At 45.0% G+C, this 19,516-nt stretch overlaps 2 protein-coding genes and 1 long non-coding RNA gene across 8 annotated transcripts in view; 2 read left to right on the top strand and 1 right to left on the bottom strand.

Moving 5' to 3' along the window:
- The first annotated feature begins 1,087 nt into the window (after positions 1-1,087).
- HINT3 (histidine triad nucleotide binding protein 3) lies at positions 1,088-7,972 on the top strand. Of its 2 annotated transcripts, none has more exons than XM_082306895.1 (5): positions 1,088-1,257; positions 2,005-2,122; positions 3,494-3,563; positions 4,392-4,518; positions 6,173-7,972. In XM_082306895.1, the coding sequence occupies exons 1-5, from the start codon at positions 1,111-1,113 to the stop codon at positions 6,218-6,220; spliced, it is 510 nt and encodes a 169-aa protein (XP_082163021.1). In that variant the 5' UTR covers positions 1,088-1,110; the 3' UTR covers positions 6,221-7,972. The 2 variants fall into 2 exon arrangements, with proteins under 2 accessions (XP_082163021.1, XP_082163020.1); XM_082306894.1 differs by lacking the exon at positions 6,173-7,972 and adding an exon at positions 4,962-6,160.
- A 3,860-nt stretch (positions 7,973-11,832) lies between these two features.
- On the bottom strand, positions 11,833-14,573 carry LOC309588083. Its single transcript, XR_014227664.1, has 3 exons — positions 14,312-14,573; positions 13,678-13,997; positions 11,833-13,390 (listed from the first exon to the last, which is right to left on the bottom strand). It is a non-coding gene; the product is annotated as an uncharacterized lncRNA (long non-coding RNA).
- Positions 14,574-15,780: 1,207 nt separating this feature from the next.
- The window catches only part of TRMT11 (tRNA methyltransferase 11 homolog), a 33,167-nt gene continuing 29,431 nt past the window's right edge, over positions 15,781-19,516 (top strand). For all 5 annotated transcript variants that reach the window (XR_014227663.1, XM_082306891.1, XM_082306890.1 and 2 more), the window contains exon 1: positions 15,781-16,747. Coding sequence is in view for 4 of the 5 variants with exons in the window: in XM_082306891.1 (XP_082163017.1) it covers positions 16,641-16,747 (107 nt within the window). In the remaining variant the exon portion in view is untranslated. The remainder of the gene's footprint in view (positions 16,748-19,516) is intronic.

Here is a 19,516-nt window from a genome sequence, read left to right as displayed (position 1 = left end):
CGTTGCAAAGGGGATGCCTTGCGCTCTGCAGGTCAGCAGTTGCTGGCAGATGTGCTTCTTCAGGTAGCATAGCTAACCGTGTCCTATTTGTACAAGCACAGCTTGCATGCTCGGAAAGAAATGCGTTTTCGAAAAATCTCATTCCAAATTTTGCAGCTCGTTACCTCTTTAAACAGTATGGCCTGTCGTCTGTGGGACACGTACTTTGTGCCATTTGGGCTGCACAAAGAACATAAACCTTGAAATTCTGTGGTCGGGGATTCTGCAGCTCTGCAACTCCAGCCTAATGAGGGGTGGAAGTTGTTTAAAATGCAAATTATTAAGAAAACATTTTTAGAAATTGAAGGTTAGCTACCGCTTAGAAATACCCTCTGTTAGCTTTGGAAGCAGTTGATACGCTGAGGGTGGTGAAACACTGGGACGGGTTGCCCAGAGAGGTGGTGGATGCCCCATCCCTGGAAACGCTCAAGGCCAGGCTGGATGGGGCTCTGAGCAACCTGATCGAGTTGAAGATGTCCCTGCCAATTGCAGGGGGGATGGACGAGATGGCCTTTAAAGGTCCCTTCCACCCCAAAGCGTTCTCTGATTCTGTGAACTGATGGAGCTCAGAATGCATTCACTTAATTTCATTCCCAGTTTGTACCCGGTTTTTTCCTTAGTGAAACCTTAGGGTGCGCAGCCTTTTCGTTGATGCTTCGGGGCTGCGATGCGGCGTGCGGCTGCAGGGTTGCTGCAAAGGGCCGAGGCAGCGCTGTATTCTACCTGCTTAGAAGCAGCCTTCCTCCTCGAGCTGCGTGTGACTTCATCGGAAGAAAGGTTTCTGACGTCCGGGCTGGCGGGGCGCGCGCCGGGAGCTGTGGGCGGGGCTACAGCCGGCACGGGGCGGGGGGGGGGGGGGGGGGCGCGGGAGGAGGGAGATACACGCGGCCCGCGCGCGCCCCCTGGCGGCGCTGGGGCGGGCGGGGCGCGGGGGCCGGGGCGGGCGGGGCGCGTGGGCGGGCGCCCGTGTCCCGCCATTGGTGCTCGCGGCGAGCGCGTAGCGGCGTCGCCCCGCCCCCGGCTGTGGCGCCGGCAGGGGGCGCGCGCGGGCCCGCCGGGCGGGCGGTGGCCATGGCGGGGGAGGAGGCCGCGGCCGCGGCCGGCGGCGCCGCCGCTGAGGGGAGAGAAGCCGGGAGCGGCGGCGGCTACGACGGCAAGTGCGTGTTCTGCAGGATCGCCCGCCGGGAGGAGCCGGGCACGGCGCTGCTCCCCTGCCAGGTGGGTGAGGGGCGCCCGGGCGGCGGCGGCGGCCTCCCCCGCTGTCCCGCCGGCGGAGCTCCCGCGGCCGCTCCCGCCCTTCGCCGCCGCCCTCGTCCTCTCTCCCGGAGGTGCGGGCAGCCGAGGGGCTTTTGTTGGCCTGGGCGGGTGGTGGTGGTTGTTCGTCTCCGGTCGTTAACGGCGAGCTGAACTGCGGCGGCCGCCATGCTGGCCTGAGAGCTCCTGCGCCGATCCCGCCGGCCGAGCTGCCCGGCGGCCGGGCCTGCGGAGCGGGCAGGGCTCGGGAGGGCCGGGGCAGGGTGCCTTGGGAATGAAAGATCAGTCCCTGAAGCCGTGCCCAGGTGGGTCGCCTGCTGCCAGCCCTCCTCCCTCTGGGGGCGGCTCGACCCGCACCCCGCCCTGGGACAAGGCTTGGCGTGCTCTTAGGGGTGGCGTGCTCTTTGGTGGAGGTGGGAGCGAAGCATCGATCAGAAAGGAAATATCTTGCTAACCTTAAACGTTGTCACAACAGCTAGAAACCTTAAAGCAGGCACCGAGGAATCCTGAACTGCAGAAGGTCAGCTGAGGACACAGACCGTGCTTACAGGTCCTTCTGTCGGCTGGCTCCAGAAATCTTTTTTGATTTTTGCTAGTTGCTTCAAATGCGACATTAACTATCACATTGACACGGGGAAGATGGACTTTGTTACCTACTCCGTGCCAATGTCCTCGTCCTAATCAATTTCATATGTCTGCATCCTTTTCTAGTACGAAGACCTTGTTTGCTTTAGAGATATCAGACCTGGTGCCCCCCACCACTATCTGGTGGTGCCGGTGGAGCACATGGGAAACTGCAAAACACTGAAGACGGAACACATACCTATAGGTAAGGCTGTAAGTGTGTGTTTAACTTGAAGGAAAATAATTTTGCGCAGTCTTAAATAGTGTATCGTCAAGTAAATTACACCTTTGAGCACCATTTGGTTGTGAATGTGGACACTGAAATAGGTGCTGTGAGCGTAGGTAGGGACTTACCCTTCCTGGGAACTTCCACGTGCTACTCTAGAGTAGCACACTTTTTTGTGCAATTCTAGAAAAACATTGCACTAGCGCACAAAATCTCTTTTGTTTGCATAGAGCATAGGTGCCTCTGCACTTTGTTGGAAGTGCAACTTTATTTTTAAAAATATTTATGTGATGCTTCATTGTGTTTTCTTAGATATATATGCAATTTCAAATTCTATGAAAAATTATAGAAGAATTTTATAAAATGTATACTTTATAATAAGTGCTACATTATTTTTCAGGAAATGGGAGTAAGAGAAGAAAGAGGGAAATGGTGTTCCAATAAACTTCAATAGGTTTTGAAATGATAAAATTTGAATATATTGAAGCTATGATGTATTGTTGATAGGCTTTTTTTTTTCCTTAAGAAAACATTGTCGTGGAATTAGTTGTTTCACAAGAAATGCCTAGCTAAGTGTGTTGAGTAATGGAAGAAACTACAGACATACACCCATGAAGAGATTCCACCTCATGGAAAATTACAGGTGGTGCAAGAAAAGAGTTATAGTTGCGTGTTGCAAATCTTGCATCACTGTATTTCGCTTCTAAACGTAGGGTAGTTTTCTTCAGAAACAACTTCTGTATGTGTTTGGCTTCAAGTAAATTCCTCAGACTTTTGCCTTGAGTTTTTGTATAAGGGTTGCTTCTCTTCTCAGTGATGCAGTAATGAAACTTTGTCCTAGTAATAAGTAGGACTGAGATTTTTATTTTATTCTCATTTAAATTTGTGTACCGTCTCTGAAACTTACTAACTTATGCCAGGCTGCACAGGACCTAGAGATCAAAGCCCTGTAGCTGTGTAGAGATATAACACTGGAATTAGTGTAAATGTCATCATTCTGACCAATCAGTATTCGTTGTTTTTTTTATAAGGGTGTGGTGATACCATGACTTTGTCCAAAGTTGTTAGAAGAAGACCACACTTAAATGTCATTAGTGTGGAAATCAGTAGCAGTGGTGATTTTCATGTCAATCATTGCACAACACTGTCTTGACAATCTTTGTTTGCTTATGAGTAGTTACAGTATTTATGTTTTGAAAAAACCATGTTTGTGATCTCAGTCTAATCAGTTTGTTGAAGTTAATATTCAAAAATTTTGTTTCTGAAGAATAACTTTTTTAAATTACTTGATGATGTATGATATGTAAAATATTACTTAAACATTAAATGAAATTTATTTGTGTTTAACAGTGAAGAGAATGATGGAAGTTGGAAAAGCTGTCCTCCAGAGAAATAACTTTAGTGACTTGAATGATGTAAGGTATGTAATGGAAACCTCCTGTGTTTACTGAGAATGGTTTTTACTTTGCAGAATGCTATTTTAGAGATGGTGGCAACAACTGCAGTATGATTTATTGAAGAAATTGGGTCTGCATTCACTTATCGCATGCCTTCTCAAGTAGAATGTGCTGACATTGAATATAAACTCTTTTTTTCTGATGAATTTCCAGCACAGATTGCGTTCCAACTCCACAGATTGTGTATCCACAGCTTGGGATAGGGAGGGCACTTCAAACAACTTATCTAAAAGGCTGCTGTTTAATTACATTCTGAAAATGTGCTCTAAATCCTAGATTCCACAAGAGAGGTAAACTTCGTCCTATTCAAGCAGGGCACTGCATTGTGTTTCAGTCGTACCTGCATTCATTTGATTTCAGTGCTGCAGCCTTTAGTTTAAGCCAGTGCCCTTGATAGCCAAAGTAAATTGTAACATAATTTAAATAGTGTAGAGTATAGGGAACTGGGCCTTCATGATTAAAATAGGTGGAAACTACATTCATCAAGTGACAGTTGGCTTTCCAGCTGAAAACTAGATATGATACATTTAAGATAGATTTTATTTTTTAAACCCTCCTTCTTAACAAAATACATCTTAAATACAGAGACATGGAGGAGGAGGTTAATGGGCATTTGAAAAGGTTTCCTGAGCGCATAACAAAAGCAAAGGGCGTGTTTTTGTTCCTGCCTTTATGTACAAGGAAAATGTCATGAATTGAGTTCTTAATTCAGTTGATCATGTTAAATAACTTGCGATATTCCACTTCTTCCTGAATTAACACCACTGCTATTTTTTACTTGTTTTCTGAAGAATGGGTTTTCACTGGCCTCCGTTCTGCTCAATATCCCACTTGCATCTTCACATCCTGGCCCCAGCCAGTCAGCTAGGATTCTTATCCAGGCTCATTTACAGAATCAATTCCTACTGGTTTATCACGGTAAGTGTAATGCAGATGAGCTTTTCGGTAGGTTTTCAATTGCAAGCTGAAAATGTGACATCTTTCTAACATTTTATCTACATCCAAAAATTCTTTGAGCAATTATTTTTGTCATTACTATAACTATTAATTATTTACCTTTTGCATTCAATATTTGAGAAAATATAATGGTAAAATATAACTTTAATGTTTATGCTTATTAAGGGAAATGGAGCGACAATAACGTTCACAGTAGTTCTGGATCTAATGTGTAGCTTAGGGTAATGTGATGTGCTTCTGAGGACACTTTGTAAGTATTTGTCCTTTAATGTGAAAGGATACATTCAAATGTGATGGGCTATGTATTGTACATACCCTGGTTCATCCAATTTAGGTGAAAAACATGGCCACCTCATGACTGCCTGTAGCATTTCACATGTTTTTTCTCATCTCGTCATCTTTAGACTGAAACAAGCGTCTGCTTTACAAAAACATTGTTTGTACTGATTTATGTCAGCAGAGGTAAGCGATGAGACTGAACTGGCACTGGCTAAATCACTGTTTGAAAATATCTTTCTTGAGGACTAAAGCGTACTCTCACTGCTTTGAGGCAACAAAGAACCTATCCTTGCAATGTAGCTACAGCATCCTGGCGGCATTGCAGAGCCCCAGAACAAAGATGCTGAAAAAGGTCTCTCATCTAAAGAAGACAGACAGCCTCTTACTTAAAGAGAAAAAAACCTGGCTTCTTCACAGTGTTACCTCGCTGAAGATCTCACCTAGCTCGAAAAAAGCAGATGCGTCTCTGCTGTATTGTAGAGCATCACACAGATATTTAGCCCTCAGATAGTCTTGGATTAGCTCAGGGAGATCTGTACCAAGTTTGGTTATGCAATATGGGTGCATCTCAAAAGATATTTTGTCCTGTTCCCAAGTTGGAAAATGTTCTTCAGTTCTTTTTGGTTTGTTTGGTTTTGTTTTTGGTTTTGTTTTTTTTTTTTTTTTCAAAAATTATAATGGCTTTAATATGATGCTTGTTTAAGAATGCAAAACAAATTCAGATAACTTCATTTTCAGTTGCTTCATGCTTTGTCTAGCTTTAGTTGCCTTTCTGAGGGCTCTGTGGGCTGGTGCTGTTACATATACAAAATACAGCTGTCCCAGTTACGCGCTAGATGCATAAGTAGCCATACCATGAGAAAAGTTACGCCTGAGCATAGTGACATAACCAAAGAATGGATGTGTATCTTGTGACGTGAACCACACACGTGAACGCGCTCCATCCCTCAGCAACACGTGTGGCTGGTGTGCAGCTGGTCGGGTGATGAGGGGCCACAACACGCCGTTCTGGTCTCACAGCTTGGTTGTTCTGAGCACTGCTGTCTTCTGAGGTCTGTAAAACCACGCTGCTTTATCTGCTATTTATTTGCTCAGACGTCCTCTGACTTCCATAGGCTCCGTTTCCTTTTCTGATCACCTAATGGGAGTTTGATGGAAACTGTGAAAGAGAGTCTGCTGTTCAAAGCAATCATTGTATTCTACTTCTGTTGTATGCTTTGTCTGTAAAAACGAAAAGTAAATGCTCTGTCAGCGTCACTTACTGTTTTTAAAATGGAATTTTCAGTTAACTGCCGGTCCATGGTGTAGTTAATGCATTGCCTTCTCTCTTTCATAGGCTGAACAACTGATTGAGCGACTGCAAACTGAAAATGCTGCCAGTTGAAAGTACTCTTAGCCTTGTGTCGCTAGCCAGTTTATTCTTTGTCTTTGAACTCTGATTTAAGGTTGCACAGTTTGATGTTGCCAGTAATAGACCAGGATAAAAAAAGCTTTAGTTCCTTATGAGGGAATACACACAGAATTTGTAGCTGCCAACTTAATTCTCCCATTTGGATACTTGAGGCTGTATACTTCTCTGACAATAAGGTGATGTATTTTAATTATCATTTTATATTTGTATATATATACATACATACTACAAAACCACACATAGGCACATGTGCAGAGAACTTTTCCTAGTAAAAGGTGGGGTGTAACAGCAGAATGTATTGCAACTAAGGTAACAGGTTACTACTAACAGCATGCATGTGGTACCAAAGGGAGTATTTGCTGCAGAATCAAGCTTTTATTTTAAAGATGCATTGTTCTGGGATTGCAAGTAGCATTTAAAACATTTAAGTTTCCATCTGTCTTTGTATGATACATTACTTATGCCTAGTTATTGATAGGTACATTGCTGAAAATACACTACTAACTTTCTGGTGCTAAACCACTTTAATATATTACCTGTCTTATTTGCATGACAATGACATAGTAAATGTTAATACAATAGGTGCCCAAGAGATGATAATGCTATGTAACATAGAATATAGTTTAAATGTGTGTGTAAGTGGTTGTATGTTGGACTTAAAGATTGTTTCCCTCTTCTGTGCACAATGTCTTAAATTAGTTATTGTATGTTTACAAAAAATGTGAAGAGTTCAGAGGAATTGATTTAATATACCGCTCTTCTGCATGATGGTAGAAAAAAAAAATCCGAATTTTTAGATGGTTCTGATATTGTTCTCACTGGAAGTCCCTTGGAGATTACTAATGCCTTGCTAAATTTGATTTCTAAATGAAGTCATAAGAGAAACGGGTCTTCGCTGCAGTGAGCGTGTGGCAGGCTTGCATAATAGCAATCTGATTGGAATTTGGGATAGCAGGCACTCAGCCCACAATTGGAACACGCTGGGTTCCTTAAGGAACCTGCTGAACATTTCCCTTTGCTGTACGACTCTCATCAGTAACGCTAGCGCTCTGTTTTTCAATACCATATTAAGGCAGGCTGTTTGAAATGCTAAAGCTCCAGAAAACACGGGGTGGATTTCTTCATCCGCAGAGTGTACCTCTGGGTGCCTGACTAACCCAGTGTCCTCGGCTGATGCCTTTACAGGCAGCTGAGGTGGTGGTGGTCTGTTGCACCTGCAAGCGTCCCTGAATGTAACCTTCTCAGTGTTTTCCACTGATCCAGCGCCTGTTGCCTTAGTGGGACAATACATTGCCGTAGTCTTACAGTAAACTGTATGTAATACTTCAGAAAGTTCGCACCCCTCTGAAGAACAATGTTTTCTACCCAGAAGAGTTTACACCTCTCTTTTCTGTAAGACCTTGTTCCTCATGTCTTGTTATTCTTATTAGTGGGCGCTGACACGTCATTTGCAGCCCTTTAGGGTTTTAATTTGTAACGTTAGGTAGGAAGAGTGTGAATTAAAGCCACTGAACTTTGACTACTTCTGTGCAATAGATTAGGAGGTTTGAGCTGGCTCCTAGCTTTATGAAATATCTGAACATTAGGATCTTTCAACAGTTAATACTGTCTAAGTGTTCTGATTTGTAATTAATTTATGTAACTGTACTTGACTGTGACATGTGATATTTAAAGTACCAACATGAACTGTTGTCAAAAAGGATTAATAAACAGAATAAATGCTAATCTTGGAATGATCTTCCAGTGCAATGGAATAGTTGACTGTGGGGGTTGACCCTAGATACCCCTTTGCTCGCTCTTCACCCCCGACCCCAGAGGGATGGGGGAGAGCATAGAAAGAGCAAAAGTGAGAAAACTCATGGGTTGAGATAAAGACAGTTTAATAAATGAAGGAAAGAGGAAGAAAAAACCCAAGGCATGCAATGCAAAAGTAATCCCTCACGACCTCCCACAAGCAGGCCAGTAGCAATGGGTGCCCCCACCCCCAAAAAAACCTCCTCAGCTTTGCTTGCTGAGCATGACGTTAGATGGCATGGGACAGCCCTGCTAGTCAGTTTGTGCCAGCTGTGCAGGTTGTGCCCCCTCCCAGCTTTTTGCCCACTGGAGGGGCAGAGCAGGAAAAAGAGGCGGCCCTGGCGCCGTGCAAGCCCTGCTCAGCAATCACCAGGAGACTGCTGTGTTACCAATACCCTGTCAGTCACAAACCGAAAACCTGGCACCTTATGGGCTGCTCTGAAGAAAATTACCTCCATTGCAGCCAGACCCAGTACATTGTCAAATGTACACAGCAGCACAAAGGTCAACTTTTATATCTTATAGTTGAGAAGGGTCCCGCTAATGACAGTGAGACTGGAAAGGTAAAAATCAGGATGTATTCCAGCTTCCAGACTTTGGCTGATGAGCAAGATGGGGAATTCAGCTTGTCGCTGACACTAGCAGACAGGCCTCAAAACAGCTCAAAGTGTTAAACGCCACGTTAATTACTGAGATGAATGCTCAGTACCTCATTAGTGTTTTTCAGCATAGAACCGTGTTCCATTTTCCTTCTGCGTTGACAAGCGTTCTCGGACTCAGCAGATATTTTTTTAATTAGGCTAAGAAATATTTTCTGAAAAGCCTATCCTAATGCTTGGAATATGTTTCAGAATTACTGGCTAGCCCCTGGAAGAGGTGGTGGGCACACTGCATTAACTATGTCACCCTCTTCTACAGCAGCATTATAACATCATTTTAAAACTTCCAGAATCTTCCGTGGAGCTTTCCAGTGAGCAAAGATCAATAAAATACTCACGGAGAGTGAACTCAGCAGCTCTCGCTCTTCAAGCGCCTGGAGAAGCAAAGGAAAGTTGCTGAGCCGCTGCCCCTGGCTCTGTTGTTCTTTGATACAGTATTAGCAGTCCTGAGAAAAGCTGCTTTTTTGACTACATGTTTAGGAACAACAAAGCTTTACTTGTACTCTTTTGCTCAATTGTTTCACATAAACCCCCAACCTAATGCAAACCCAGAGAATAATGCTTTTATGCTGAAGTACTAACTGCCCCCTCTGCAAGGATGAAACAGAGACACACACAATGCCGTTAAATGTAGAATAAAGAAAAAAGTTTCTGTTTTGACTACAGACAGCATTTTCAATGTGATTAAATTGGTTATAGCTCCTCAAGCTATTCTGAAGTCTTCTTAAGTGTGAGTTGTAAATAAAACCATAAAAATGGCAGCAAACCAGTGACAATCATATTTGAAATTTTACAAACTTGGAAACAATAAAATGCTGCATAAAAACTCCCTTGCTGTCATTTCAAACTGATGTGCAATATTTATTGAAGTGCTGAAAGTGCTTTCAGTATTTGACAAGACAAAACACGGGTAATGCCTATACAATGTACGGTCCGAAACAGATGCAGAATTCACAGGCTTCAATTGGAAGAAGAGGAAAGACCACCGAGGGAGCTTGCCACAAAGAAGCGAAGTTTAGGAGAGATTTGAAGAGCTGAAAGTTACTTAGTAGGGCAAGAACGCCTTTTAGAAGGTCAGAGTTTACTTAGTGCTCCGAATTATCCGTAATACTAAAAAAAACCTTGCATCCTACAATTTTTGTAAAAATAATTTAATAAATTCTGTTCCATTTACTCTAATGGGAGCCTGTCACAAAAAAGTTGCCTGTTGAAAAGTTTAAATTCCTGTTTCACCTGTAGATGCTAATCTATCTCCACATCGCAGGTAAGGAAGCAGAATTTTGTAAAACTTGTAAACTAGTAGCTAAATCGAGTCATGTGCATTAGATACGATGCATTCCTGACTATACAGGCTTCAGGAGTAATTTTTCATTCTGGAGTGTACCAGTGGACAAACTGACCTATTGTATTATCTATCTTTTAGACTTCTTTTGAAATACCGGCTGTTGCTGGAAGCAGGAGATTGGATTTGTCAGCCTGTGTGGTGACCCAGTTTGGCAGCTTTTTGGCGTTTATAACCATTGCATGGGCACATAGAAAGATTGCAGTCACTCTTTAGAGAATGCTCATCTAAAGCTGGCAGGTAGGAAATTTGGCCCTATAATTGTTTAAAAAAAAATCCATCCCTCTATAAATAATCTGTTTGATAATAATCCTTGGTTTTATTCAAAATATCACGATAGGGCAAGCTTTTTGTAGTCGCTTACAAAGTGGGTAAGATCATTTCATGAGGGCTTACTCTGCTTCTATCTGTTTTGATCAGAAGTGTGCTTAAAGCTCTTGTAGATGTACTCGAGTGATATTTAAACCAACCAGCAGCGGGAGAGAGCGCAGCAGAGGCCATGTAAGTATCTAACCCTGACTGCGTATATGGCAATGGAAGCCTAGATTCCTGCCATTTAACTACTTGAGACTTAAGGCTTGAGACTTAACTACTTGACTTAAGAACTAGTAAGTTTGCATGAGGTGGACTTGCATCTTAGGGTGCTCAGGCTACACACTGCCTCAACTGTGTGTCTTTTAATGTATTATTTGTACAACGTCTAGTAATGTATTATTTTTCCTGATAATAGCATCCTGTTAGTCAGCTGGCAACAGCTGAACCGCCTGATCTGCTTCCTGCAAGTGCTACAGCAGCACTGACTGAATTTGAAAATTGGTAGAATTAAACAAACTACATTCCATAGCTGTATTATAAAAAGCTTGATTCGTTTTGAAATCAAAATGCACGTCCAGGCTTTATCTAAGGGGAGCTGAAATCCACTGAGGTGTGCTCATGTCATTTTGGCAAGAAATGCTTTTCCAAAAAACAAAGCATTTTGAACATGTTAAGATCACAAATTATATGTCTTGGTTTTAGCTGCAAGACAGAGATTTGTTTAGGAAGAAGGAGTGGTTTTGAAAACTAAGGGAACAGACACCAGCAGTGCCTGGTGCAGCACATATTCCCCAGTTTCCTATGTGGTAAAATTATGTGGTGATTAAAACCCAGCCTTTGTTTCTCCCTCCATGCTCTACCTGCACCTGGCTCCCCTGTCCCCTAGATATACTTATTTCAGCACATTCATTTCTTCCCTTTTTTTCTATTTATTTTCATTGTCTTTTCACTAGGAAAAGGAGGCAGAGCGATAATGAAATCCATATTTTTATTTGCTCAGTCAAAAGGCTTATTTTGATGCAAATCCCCATTGGATGAAAATGTCAAAACAATTTGCTTTTTGCAAAAAATGTTTTATATAAATAGGATAAAATAATCTACCACTTTTATCAAGTTCATAATTTGTATTAGGTTTCAATATCCTTTTGAGGCAAGAGAATATTCTTAAAGACCCATCAAGTAGCGTAGTTATCACCACATAAAAGCTTTTATTTGCACTGGCAAAACCCAGAAATTTGTATTCCTAATTATACAGTTTTCTTGGTGGGGATTATTGTAAATACAGCACCTGATTATTTTTAATAGCGTTATAACCAATCCTTTCTTTTTTAAACATAGAAAAAGTTCCCCGAGAAGAACCATGAAGGAAATTGTTGCCGGTCATCTTTCGGTCCCATTTTTAACCAGCAGATCATTTTTCCTCCCAATTTGGAGAGCTCACAACTGTGCTCTGAAAGCACAGCTCTGCCTCAGCTAAGGGAGGTATGGGACTGCACTGCTACACTTTTATTTATGCATTTGGCACTACAGGAACTCTGCTCTCCTCTAGTTGTAAACAACACTGCTACACTTTGGTGAAAGAAGAGAAAGAGCCTTTTTTTTCCCCCCCTCACGAATGCACAGTGCCCCAATACACAGTTTCAGTTGTCTTTCACTTCTTTATGTTGTGGCACCCTACTTTCTATGAAGGGATATTAGCTGAATTCACCACGAAGGCTGCAGAGCTTTGTGATCTTCTAGGGTATGACACAGCATTAGAAGAACAGAACAGGTAAAAATGGTGTGAGATACAGAGGAAAAAGAACAAGAGACAAAGAACAAGAGACACAGAAGGTTTGGAGAAGATACGACAATAAGAATAGACTATTAAATACCAGGACCGGTGCAGCTCTCCAAAACACATGCAAGATGCAACTCATTTAGGAACCACCAAATATCCTTGCTGTGGTATTTCCGTAAATTTGGGAATTTTCATATACTTATGAAAGCCAATGTAATTTCCATTTATTCAGTTTTACCACGTGAAAATAACCTAAACTTTTGCTATATACCAGACTTTTTTTGAAGAAATGTATGAATTCCCATAAAAGTTTTAAATTCCATGTTTACAAATCAAAATCTCCCACACAGCAAGTATTTCACGACCTGCAAGAATCAGTGTTGTATGGTAGCAAGTTAGTAATTTATATTTTCAGTAACCTATAGCAGTAAGCCAGCTGAGTTATTCGAAGAATCGCAGTATGCTTGGTAGTGGATAATAATGAAAGGACAATCCAATGTCAGCGTGATGGGTTAGTTGATTATTTGTGATTCCTGTCCAAATCTCTACCATTTTTAAGAAAATATTTTTTATCCTTCTCACCCATTTTCTCTCTACTCATGTCCCAGTAAGTAGCCGAGTTGAAATTCTGTTACGAAAACCTCTTTCAAGATGGTATCCAGATACATTTTTTCCAAATGGAACCATGCAGCAGAATTCATCAGATGACAAAGCCTTATTCCAGTAAAGTGATGATCACATCATCATCTTTTCCTTGCCAAAGCATTTCACCTTCAAAATGAACCAGACCATGTTTTCTGGCTCTTAACAAGATTCCCACTACTTTATTGGAAATAGTCACATATGTTTCAAACAGCTGCCCGAATGTCACACTCACATGTCCATCTTTTCCCACCTCTCCAGTGCTTCTAATGATCAAGCACAGCTCTTCTACTTCCTTACCCACGTGTGAGTGAGCATCTTTCCCTCTCTGCTCTGTCTGAGACCCTTCAGGGGGTCTCCCGTAGGTAGGATCTCCTCTGTGAGCATGCACAGGTTTAGATGCAAGCCTGTCGTCGTTGCTGAACGGGTTCCTTCTCTGATACTCAGTGTGATCCTCTGCCCAGGTCTGCCAACTTTTCCTCAAGTCACCCACTGCACCAGTAGCTTTAGCACTCTGCCCTTTATCTTCTTCCATTTCTTGAAAACGTTTTATGGTGCTCAAGCAGGATACATATCAATGACTGGTTCTAACTGTGGTTCCTGGGTGGAAGCTGTGAAGGAAAAACAACAAATCAGCCTGATATAATTTTTGGAAGAGTTTTGCCCCAGTGAGAGGCAAGGCTGCTGAAAAAGACATTAAATATCTGAAGATTTTGTTAAGTCCACCCATAATTCTACAGCAACGCGGATAGTAAAAGTGATTCAGCTGAAATTTGGAAGTCACTTTGTAACACGGCAGTAAGTTATGCTTACAAGGCTGCGCGGCGTACCACCGGTCCCGCAGCGACCGTACAAACCCCGCTGCCTCCGTGCAACACAGACGTAGGGCAGTACTTACTCTTCATGCAATGACGCCTTTTAAAGAACTTTCTCCTTACACCCAGCAGCTCCGCAGGCTTCCCAAACAATCTGATGGGGTGCCGGCTGACCTGTTCAGCACAGGCTTACTGACAGGCGAGAGGGCAAACCATTCCCCGAGAGGCAGCGCACCAACCCCTACACAGGGGCGGTGAGCCTTTCTCCTGCCTGCACGCTGATTAAAGGTGGACAAACCCACGCCGTGCCGACGAGGTGCCCACAGACCGTGGTAGTTATGCACAGAAAATATTATCTGGAGCTGAAACGCCGATACATGGTGGAAGCAAGGGGATTTTCCTCCTCAGGCACCGAAAAAAGAAGTAGAAATCCAGTTAGCAAGTGCGGCACCGTCTGCAACGCCCTATTTAGCAAAGAAGACAAAACCAGAATAGATAGTTCTCCCTTAAAAGGCTGTGCTGCACAGCCATGCCTGCCTACTAAAACCTACAGGCAGGCTGCAGGCAAGGGAGCTTGCCTGAGAGAGGTGAAACTGCCCGGCTCCTCTAGGTAGACAGGCTGCCCGCCACCTATAAATTACATGTACTTAGGTGATGGACTATCCGTGCAGTATGTAATTATTTTGATGAATTAGGGACAGACTTTTATATACCTACAGAGATCTGACTGTGTTATAACCATGGTCTTTGCTGGATCGTATCCTTCACCTGTTGAAATGCACAAACTGGAGTTTCCATGTAGCACACTAGTAGAGCTGATACTTTTCTTACAGACATTTGGAGATAAAACAGAGGATTAGTGCTGGCTTTTCTATGGGGAAATGGACAGAAATGCAAATTCTGAACAATTTAATAACTGAATTATAGATCACACATTTCTGTATTTTAAAAGCTTTCTTGTTTATTTTTAAGTCAGGTTTCATGGCCCACATACAGATGTTGATGTTGCTGCCTCACGTGAACCCCATGAGCGGTGACAGAGCTCCCTGAACGCCCCAGCAGAACATTCAAGTCCCAATCAAAAAAACTTGTGTTGCGTTTGGGTCTAGAAGAGTGCACGGGGCGAGCAGAAGATGGCAACACAACAGCTGCAAAAGAGAACTGGGAAAGATAAACAGCAGCACACATTAAATAATGGCTTTTCATTCACAGCCTCTCACTTTCAAATTGAAACTCATGATCGTCACATGATCCTGTTGTTATATTCTTTGTGAGAGGAGAGTGGTTAATTCTAGCTTCCTGGATAAATTTCAATTTGAGTAATTACATGTTGTGTACTTAAAATTCCCCTGAAGGCTAAAAAGGATAATTGTTCTTCCTTTCCCTCCCTAAAATACTTATGCAACGTTGTCAACGTAAGACAACTCCCCAAATCCACGCTAACAAACTGCTTGATTCTCCTCAGTGGCAGTACAGGAATGTACGCTAAGTGTACAAACACAGCATCTGAAAAGCACGTTGTTTTTATGTCAGGATGAAATACTCTGTAAGTCTTACTTATTAATATACATACACTCTCAAACTATGCTGAGCAGCATACAGAGACTGCCAGCGCTTTTACATGGATCCTCAAGTCAAAAGCAGGAAAAAACAGAGCTTTAGTTAAATTTTTCTGTAGAAACAGTATCACTGGAAAATTGAGGCATTGACCTTCTGAGAACAGACAGCACTGCTCTGCAGATAAAGTAGTGCACAGAAAGTAAGAGAAAGCCAGTCTCAAAGAGATTAAGCTTAAACAATAATACCAATAACCCCTCCTAAGGAGTTTCTAAAATAGAAGCTATACAGCCAATAAATTTAAAGTGAGACAGATTGGGGGGGGGGGCGGGGGGGAAACAGTCTTCCACTAAATCTCTTTCAGCAATCCCAAGATTTTGTAAGCAACCTCAGACTCGCAGGGTTTGTCAGCCGTTCGGTAATGTGTTTGTTGCTGGGTATCAGCACTCAGCTGCTGAGGTGAACAAGCCTGATCCACATCTACCTCTTTTCTTTCTCTTCTAGGAAAGCGCATGTTTAGACGCCAGTTCACGTTTAGATGGTTTTCTTGTCAATTGTCAGGGCTACAGCTTCATAGCAAACCTCAGTTTTGATTACCGGAGGAAGAGAGAATCGAAGAAGCTGGAGGATGAGATTACGGAGATGCCTAAGGAACACGGCCCGTGCCAGTGCTCACAGGTCATGAGCAAAATCTTAGCCATCTAGAAGAAAAGCTGCCCAAAAATCAGCACAGAAAACACAGAACATGAGTTCAGTGCTGAGCTGGCCTGGTCCTAATAAAAGGCTTACTGAAATCTGGATAAGCTGAACCTTTCAGCTCAACACAGCAGGGAGATAGCGAGTGTGGGATTATAGTTGTCTAGACGTTAAAATAAAATCTCAGCTGCAATACAGAAACCTTTTTTTCTCCCCTTGTTGGATAGTCACATCTCTGCCCCTTCCCTGGGAAACCGTTTCTCGTCTCTATCTGCTCCTACACGCGTGTCGCCGGCGCTGACCTCCTTCCCACGGGAAAACGGAGGCGGCTCCTTCGCCGCCCGTTAATTGTTAATGTTATTTACCGGCCGGCCGCACCGAGGGAAGGAGAGGCGGCAGCTGCCCAGCCGTGCGGGCAGGGCCGGGCCCACCGCAGCCGGCTGCCCCCGCCGGCGGCCCTGCCCAGCCGTGCCCCCGCCGGCGGCCCTGCCCGGCGGCCCTGCCCAGCGCTGCAGCACGCGTCCCCCGCAGCCGCGCGTTTACGACCGGTACGCGATGCACAGCCACCGCTGCGTGACGCCCGCGGCGGGCGTTGTAAAGCAAACCCCCACCGCAAATTAAACCTGGGCGCCCCCGGCCAGCAGAGCCGCTCCCAGAGGCGCGGGCCCGCCCGCGGGCTGCCGGGGGCCGCTCCGCACACGCCCCGTACCGGCGCCTCCCCGCCGGGGCGGGCGGGCTCCTCCCGCCGTTCCGCTCCCGCTCCCGCCGCGGCGCTGGGCCCGCCCGGCGGCGCATGCGGCGCGGGGAGGCGGGGGATGGCCGGACATGGCGCTGGCGGCCTCGGCGCTCCGGCGGTACCTGCTGCTGCTGGCGCAGGAGCACCTCGAGTTCCGCCTGCCGGTGAGCGCTCCGCGGGGCCGGGGCCGGGGCCGGGATCGGGGCCGGGGGCCCGGCGGGGTCGACCCGCTGAGGCGGGGAAGCCGGGCGAGGCGCTGCCCTCGGGGGCGGCCCCGGGCAGCGCGGCCCCGGGTGTGCCCGGGAGGCGGCCCGGCCCCGGCGGGGCCAGGCCTGCTGCTCGCCCCGGGCGGCTCGGGGAGAGGCCGCGGCTGCCGGGGGCGGGGGTTGCCCGGTGCCCCTCCGCTCGCCGCTCTCCCTGTCCGGTGGCGAGCGGCCCCCCGGCGCGGGGCTGCCTCTCTTCCCCTCAGCCTTGCAGCGGCCGTAGGCTTCCTCCCCCGGCCCCCGCGGGGAGCCTCTCCGTGGCGGCTCTAAGGCAGCGCTTTCCTTGCCGCTCTCAAGAGCCTTTGGAGCCAGGAGAGGTTGCCAGCAAAGTGCCTGGCGCTCCAGATAAGGAATGGCAGCTGGGAGGGGAAAAAAGGGCTTTACGAACACGTTTCCTTAAGGAAGCAGGACCTTAAGGTCCTGTTTTGGTGCCTTCTCAGTTTGTTTCAAAGTGCTGCGCGAGTGCTCCCGCCGGCCCGCTGGTGCGGGTACCTCAGCGGTCGGTGCTGCCCTGGCGACGCGCCCGTCCCCTCCCCGTCCCGGGTGTCCGTGGAGCCGCTGAAGGCAGGAGGGCGCGGAGATCTTCATCCTTCTGGAGGAGGACGTGGGGAGTGGCGAGGATGGGGCTTCGCTGAAGCCCTAGGGCCTGCACGCGTGCCCGGGTCGAATGGAGGTCTCCAAGGCCTTGGCTGGCGTCCCGGTCGCGAGCCTCCCTCCTCTGTGTCGCACCGAGGGCTGCTCGCCTTTGGCTTTTAATTCTGAGTGTTTATTTCCCTGCGGTCAGAGGGGTTCGTGCTGCGTTGGCCGATGCGGGAGCAGAGAGAGCAGACCCGCTCCTGCAGGAGGGTCGCAGCATGCCGGGTGCGGGAGCCAGCCAGTCCTGCCTCCGTAACTGCTGTCTGCTTGTCGTTGACACGTTCGTGCCAGTTGGTTGCAAAATTTGGGGTGCAGAGTTTGTTCCTTGACACTAAATTGGTTTTCTCTTATCAATTGGTATTCACAGATGTCATTTAAAAAAAAAAAAAAGTAACTTACCTGAAGCTCCCTGGTATTTTTGATGAGTCCCTGGTGTTTTTTATGGGTCCTTGGTGAATGTCTAGTTTAGCATACACTCAGTTTCCGTGTTTGGAAGAAAACCTTCTTGTTTGTAAATTTAACGTGTGTTTATTTTTTTTTCCCCCATGATGACTTACAGAGTTACTACACAAAGTAACAATTTTTGATACCTTAAGTGCTCTTCTAGGCACCATCTTGAAGATCTAGTAATATGATATCCAGGGTAATATTGTTATTGTTTAAAATAGTGTTGAAATGCAATTATTTTGTTAGAATTGGTAGGTCATCATTACACATTTTAAAATATTTAACGTGTATCACATAATTTGTTTTCCTTGTTTTCATTAAGGCTTTCTTTTGTGCATTGGTTTTTGCTATCTGCATTGTGGGAACTGGAACGTGAATTTATTTATTTATGATCAACCCAATTTTTCTTTAGGCAAGGTCATCAGATTAAGTAAAAAAAAAGACGATATATATGTAACATAAAAAGTTTTTCTTTTTTTGCCAAGGTTGTAGTTGCACTTGGTTGATACAGCCGTTGAAGAAAGCAGTTCCATTTCACTTTTCTTGTACTCTGGTGACTGCTCAGCCATGTGTTTGGCTTTGTGACGAGCTGTGTTAGGGACCTGATTTGTCTGAAAACTTAATGAAACAAGTAGGGACAGATTTTTTTAGCCACATCAGCTGCCTGATTTCCATCTCTACCGTACCTGCATATGGGATAGGAGAGGACCGCTTTTCTTCTTGTGGTGGTGCTGGATCACAACAGCTGCAGGTGTTTGTTGAAGTCCACATTTGCTGTTAAGTGTCTGTAGAATAAATTTCTGTGTTTCATATTTCTTAGTCAGTAAGAAACCGTGCTCCCTAGTCTTTGGTTAGGTCAGATACTGAGGGGTAACATCAGGCAGCCTGTTTTCTAGCACAGGGTGTCTCTAATGGGCAGATAGATGCATGTCAACTATTTTCTTTACAGTATCTTCAGGCAGAGCTGTTCCAGTGCTTCACTGTCTTTGCTCTTGGAAGGATCTTCGCAGCCTCTCATCCAGAGCACTGCTGTGATCTGAACCCCGTGCTCTCGTCTCCTCCATAGTAAACGTCAAAAACAGATGATTACCTTCCTTTATTACAGCAATGTTTAGCATGAGTAGAGGTCATGATCGTGTTTCTCTCCAAGCCTTTCCTCACAGGCCATGTTTTCTCCACTTCTCATTCTTGTCACTTTCCTATAGATAATATTGCCGGTAGTATGTGGAGATGCCACCGATTCATGTGTAAAATTTCAGGTGCTTTTGTTGTCCCAGGACCATACAATGAAATAGTTATGCAGAAACTTTCATTTTCCTGGAGCAAAGTCCCTGTTTTTTCCAGCGTTTCTTCTGTCCTTTCTACGCAAATGGGAAGAAGGAAAAGAATGCGGTATTGTCCCACTGAAGCCGTGTGCTAGTGTTATGTAGGGGTTTGCTTTTCCTCTGTTTTTTGGGATACTTCATGGTAATTTTTTATTTACCCACTCAGTTCAAATCTAAGCCAATATAAAAATTTGCTTCTGTATTCTTTTGCCAGTAACATTCAGAGACTGCTGCATGTCATTTATAGCGAAGGGGCTGCATG

Source organism: Platalea leucorodia (assembly GCF_965183815.1).
Source record: "Platalea leucorodia genome assembly, chromosome: 3".
In the NCBI taxonomy this organism is placed as follows: Eukaryota; Metazoa; Chordata; class Aves; order Pelecaniformes; family Threskiornithidae; genus Platalea; species Platalea leucorodia.
Note: the sequence above shows the minus strand (reverse complement) of the source record. Positions and strands in the feature narration are given on the sequence as shown.